This window comes from Lipophrys pholis (assembly GCF_963383615.2).
Source record: "Lipophrys pholis genome assembly, chromosome: 22".
Lineage (NCBI taxonomy): Eukaryota > Metazoa > Chordata > Actinopteri > Blenniiformes > Blenniidae > Lipophrys > Lipophrys pholis.
Window position 1 is genome coordinate 18,743,689 of NC_137644.1, and position 5,896 is coordinate 18,749,584.

General features: G+C 43.3%; 1 protein-coding gene across 1 annotated transcript; it reads left to right on the top strand.

Moving 5' to 3' along the window:
- Window positions 1-3,690: 3,690 nt before the first annotated feature.
- LOC308126903 (podocan) lies at window positions 3,691-5,054 on the top strand (the record flags this gene model as incomplete). Its single annotated transcript, XM_080491595.1, has 2 exons — window positions 3,691-3,767; window positions 3,847-5,054. 2 exons carry the CDS (start codon window positions 3,691-3,693, stop codon window positions 4,937-4,939), a joined length of 1,170 nt encoding a protein of 389 aa, XP_080347721.1. The 3' UTR covers window positions 4,940-5,054.
- Between the last annotated feature and the right edge of the window lie 842 nt (window positions 5,055-5,896).

Consider the following 5,896-nt stretch of genomic DNA (forward strand, 5'->3'; position numbering starts at 1 on the left):
ACTTCCGTGTTTGGACATCTTTGTGCACATTTTTTATTACCATCACCAAACTGATCATTGAAATCCAGACTGTGCTGTGTGTTTGACAGATGTGGACTGTAAGGTCATACATCCTGCGCCTGGAGACAAGAGGGCACCACAGAGGTCAACTACATCTTAAAAATACACAAAGAAGAGAGCTGCTGGGAAGATTTTAAAAAATAAATAAAAAAGCAATACAACACTTGATATTTGCAGTGAAACAGTTTTAGTACTATTTCACTAATAAATGTGTTTGGAGCAAAGTTGAAGGAATATTTCAATACTGAGCATCTAAATTTAAGAACTAACTGATTAATTAGTCACAAACATCTGAAAAAAAAAAAATTCTGTAATTATTTTAAATTACATTTAAAGACCCAAGATGAAGCTGGAAGTGACAGTGGCCATACAGGGTCACTATGGAAGAAGTGCAGAAGTCCTCCTCGGTCTCATCCGATGTTTCTGAAACTGGCTTCAGGACAATCACATTCACCCAATCACAAGCCTGATTCCCTCCTCTGTCCTCAATCAGGCCACATCATCATTAACAGACAGACATTCTGCCAATCAACAAGTTAATCTGACACTGAAAACTTGGTGGTGTGTCATCAGTACTGTGAACGGATGAGCGTCACAGGAAACTCAATCAGGCAGCATAAAGAGACAAATGGCTCAAAGCGGGGTTTTAAATAACACATTAAAGTGTTAATGATATCCCATTAATATGTTAATAACCCTCCGGTCTACCCTAGAGAAAGTCGTCACACAGAAAACAAAATAACGGGGATGTTTTCTTCTCTGACATCAGCAGATAAATCAGGTTTGTTATGTCATTTTTTTTTTTTTTGTCTTTTAACATCTAAAGATAGAAAACATCCCTGCCTCACATTTTAATATCCACCTTTACGTCTAGATGTGTGACCGCGCAGTAAAACCTTCAAAAGGTGAGGTAAAGCATAATACTGATAACTCCACCACAAATCAAGCGTTCCTCACAGAGCCAAAGGGCCAAACAGCGCTCAGGATCCACATGTCAGTCCAGCATAACCACCTGGATGCTAATGACTCCCTTTGGTGGGGCAAACAGTAGTCACTATAAAGGCCACCCGTCACCTCTGACCCCTCTTCATAAAGTTCCCCGGCTTTCCCACAATTGATCTCTCGGATTCCTCTGGCGTCGAGTGTAAGTGTGAGATTTCTCTCCTAGATAAAGGTATTTCGGGAGTCATTACCCACAACTTAACCGGAGAGAGTGTGTGTGAAAACCCTCCACGCAGAAGAAAGCCTCTCAATCTGGATTATTAAAGCAGCTCTGCCTGCTGTGGCTGCAGTCTGGTTCAAAGGTTAGGACCTATATTTTTTTTTTTGGGGGGGGGGGGGGGATTGTTCGACTCGGCAAGTTTTGACCGTGATCCCGTTCACAGAGGCGAGGAAAGAGGTCAACAGAGCAGCTTGAAGACGGAGAGGCCACGTTCATGGAAGGTAAGTGGTTCTCGACAATCACAGCAACTATCAAAGAAATGTCTCGTCACCCGATTTTCTAGTTCTTAATTCATTTTTGTATTAATTTAAGATCCACAAAAGTTTGTTTTCTGACTTTTCTCTGTGTAAATAGTAAAAAAACATTTTTTGTATAATAAATCCTTAACAGTTGTATTATTATTATTATGACTATTATGTTTTGCATTCTGAAGTCCGTTGACAAATTGATATTAGAAAGTGACCAAATACATGAAGAAATATTCACTAAAGTCACCAAAAGTAAAGAAATGTTTATATATTTTAATAAGTGCATTTATTTCTTTAATCCAGAGTCATTGATAAAAACACACAAACTAGTGTTCATGTAGACACTGCAGGTAATTGTAGAGTCGAACACTTTCATGGCAACCTAGTAATGGCCTGTTTTATTAAAAAATATAGATGTTGTGAACTTGTAATGCAAATCATGAAACATTATTGTAATAAAAAAAACTTTATAGAAAAATGTAGAAAGTGCTATTTTACATTTACAAGATGAGTTATGACATTAAATACAATCAGCTTGAATCATTTACTTTAAAACTACTATTTGGTAAATCCATCATTTTATTCCTGTAAACAATGTCAAGCCACATTTTCTGTAGTAATTTTCATGATATTTACAGGTATTCTTTTAATTCAGTATCAACACTGTTTATGTGCATAAATTCACCTCAAAATGTTTGATCTTTTTCTAACAATAAACTCTTTATTCCCTTCAGATAAAATGGAACTGCTTACACTCCTACTTGTGTTACTCATTTCAGGATGTTCATACGCATTGCATCCCAGTAAGTACCTGACAACCTTTTAGTTTTACTGAACCCAATGACAGTCCCGCAAAGACGTCAAACACTCTTAATGATGATTATTAAAAGGGTGTGGTTCACTGGCCAACTGTCTGCGTTATTCACAGGACTGACCTTCACACAGAACGCTGAACTCCACAAAGACCAAACCCCCTTGAGGAGCAAACATCTGAAATATGTTTCTGTACCAGTAAAAGTGGGCGAAAATCGGGTGGAAAACCTCACGGCTGAATCCACCGAGAGACAAAAAGCAGAGCAGGAAGAGGGGAGTGAAGGAATCACGCCAAACCCGCTGGGGAAAGCTGTCAAGAATGAAAAGATCGAGGAGGAAAGAAGAGAAGCGGGTCCATCTTCACAGACAGACTCTAAGAAGCAGACGACGGGGGAAAGACTGGAGCAAGAAGAAATAACAGGAAGACTAGTCGCGGGGATTCATGAGAGAAAAGGAGGCGCTCACATTTATAAAAAACGCCAAAGTGCAGAACAGAAAAAACTGAGAAAAGCAGCAAAGGTGGAGATTAAAAACGTAAACAGACAGAGGGAAGATGGCAGGGCGGTGAAACACACAACCTCGGCTCAGGAGAAAAAGAAATCATCAATTCCTGCCATATTTCAAATGATCACACAGCCTCAAGATCCTCCTCATAATGGCTCCCTTTCACCTCCTTTCACACCAACGCAAGCTCCTCCTCCCTCCTCTCACCTTCCCACTCTTTACACCCCGGTCAGCGTCCACGTTTCCCCTCCCTCGGTCAATACGCCCGATCCCACGTCACCCAGTCACACCTCAGGCTTTACGGTTAACCTCCGACTTCAAGGAGGAGTGAAACTAAAGTCGGACTTTGTTTTAGGACAAATCAAGAAAACATCCTTCCAACGAGCTCAGAGGGAGTTAGAAACACCGACAGGAGAGACGACAAGAAAAATAAATCCTGGCAATCGGCAAAAAACGGCAGGAAATATCTCCACGCCACAAGCGACGACGCCAAAACCAAGAGGAGCTAAATTTACTGTCAGAGATTTAATAACTGAAGAGTCAAATCCTTTTCCTAAATCAAATGAAAGTATATCCGCTGAACTGGCAAAGCCAGCACGTAAACTAAACACGACTCGGCCCAAGAACGTCCAACCGACGGAACTCGACGCCAGAGTTCCAGTCAAACAAAGCAAGGCATCCGTCCACCAACCCCATCCGTCCAAACACGTCGCCAATATTTACCAGACGACGGCGGAGACGCCTCCGATGAGGCCGACAGAAAGAGTAAACAAAGACAGGACGACGAAAACGTCCAAAGACAAAGAGGACACGGGAAACAAAACCCAAACAATACTGTCAAGTATGAAGGAATTGAACTTGCTGATGTCTTTCCCTTTCGTGGACGACTACTGTCCCCCCGCCTGCGTCTGCTACGATAGGTGAGATCAGACAAGGTACAAATGCATGCAAATGAAAGAACTGATAATATTTATAATAACCTCGTCTCTTGTTTTCCAGCGTGGTCCAGTGCTCCAACAAGAGTGTGGGAAAAGTTCCTTATGGGATTCCTTATGGCACTCGGCAAATCCTCCTCATGAATAACTACATAAAAGGATTCCAGCCGGACTTGTTCGTGAAATACAGATCTATGGAAGTGCTTGTGTTGAGCGACAACTGGCTCACCGACGGTGCCATAAAAGGTGCTTTCAGTGAGGTCCCGTCTCTGAAACGCCTCTACCTGGACGGCAATCGTCTGAAGAATGTCCCCACTGACCTCCCGGTGTCTCTGGAGGAGCTTCGTATGGACAACAACTACCTGAAGGCGATATCCGCGGGCGCTTGGTCACGTTGCCCCGGCCTCTTTATTCTGAGGCTCGGCAACAACAACCTCGGCCACGGGCCCGATTCTTTCCCCGACGCGGTGCTGTCCTCACTGAGGAACCTGCACACCCTGAGCTTGAATCACAACCAGCTCACCGCCGTGCCTCTGGGGTTACCGCCGCTGATCAAGGAGCTCTACCTGAAAGGGAATCTCATCCAGCAGGTCCGTGAGGACGCCTTCCGCAAGACGCGGGCGCTGGAGGTGTTGGATCTGAGCGCAAACAGACTGACAAACGCCGGACTCAGGAATTCTCTCAATGCGACACGCCTGGAAAGCCTCAACCTGGAGGGGAACCGACTGGAGCACGTACCGAGACGCCTCCCCCCGTCGCTCACGTCTCTCAACCTGGAGGGCAACGCCATATCCTCCATAAAGAAGGTGGATTTCAGCAGGCTGAAAAAGTTGGAGCTCCTGGGATTGGCGGGGAATAAAATCTTCCAAGTGGCACCGGGGGCGTTCAGGGAACTCGCCTCCTTGCACCGGTTGGACCTGTGCCACAACGCCTTGCAGCAGGTGCCCAGGCAGTTGCCCCGGGGGTTGTGCGTCGTCGCGCTCACAAACAACAAGATACAGTCGGTGCCTCACGACGCGTTCTGCTGGGGTAATGAAAGCCGGAGTCTCAGGGGGTTTGTGGAAGTGCATCTGGAACACAATCTAATCGAGGTGGGGAAGATAGACGCGCGATGTTTTAGGTGCTTACAGGGATTCCAGCTGGTCCACTCCGACTGATGAACCACGACAGGAGAACGTCCTCCGATTCACCCAAAGCCACGATGTAAAAACATGTATATTTATTGTACCGAATAAATCCATTCACAGTGGTGAATACTGCAACTACTGCCAGAAACGGACGGTGAAATTGAAGAATGCTTGTTGTGTGAACGTCCAGAGTCTTATTCCCAAAACAAGAATTTCAATGCAGCATGAACATTTTGGCAAAATTGAATTTATTGACCATTCTCAGAGCGATTCTCATGAAGCACAGCAGCTTCCTGGCTTCTATACGCTGCAGGATGTTACCGTCGGCAGGAACATTTATTATTTATATTGAGACCATGTCTCTCAGAACTCAACTCTCAACAAGTAATCTAATTTATTTGGCATTAAATATTGATATCAATGTGTAGAGGGATATGGAGCTAGTTTGTTATTGTTTATATTTAGGTGGGGATTTAATATAATTTCACAGGATAGAAGGTCAGACTTTAAAATACAACAATGCAAGTCAAGCAATATCACACATATTTAATATGATAACATCTGGGATTGTTAATTTCCAGCATATTTTAGGAGGCATAATTCTGTCAATTCCATAGTTAAACTAATAGTTTGTACAGAAAATGTTTTTTGTTCCGACTGTGAATCTTTTCATTGTGGGATGAATAAATGTGTGTGACGCTCGTCATGGTTCTCAAAGAAGACATATGATGGTTAGTTTTTCCTCTTGTCTAAAGTAAATAACAGGATGCAGTGTTTAACACCGTCACCTGATTGCAAAAAGGCTTAACTAGGGTTTAATTCCAGGTTTTGACCCGGCACCTCTTGAGTTTAGGCCTTGGTAGGATAACTCTTAATACAATCCCAGTTTATGGCTGCATTACTGCCCTCTAGTGTGGCTTCAGTAAAAAAAACACAAAAAACCAACATCTGATCTTTTTCATGCGTTTGTGGCTGTACATGGATTAT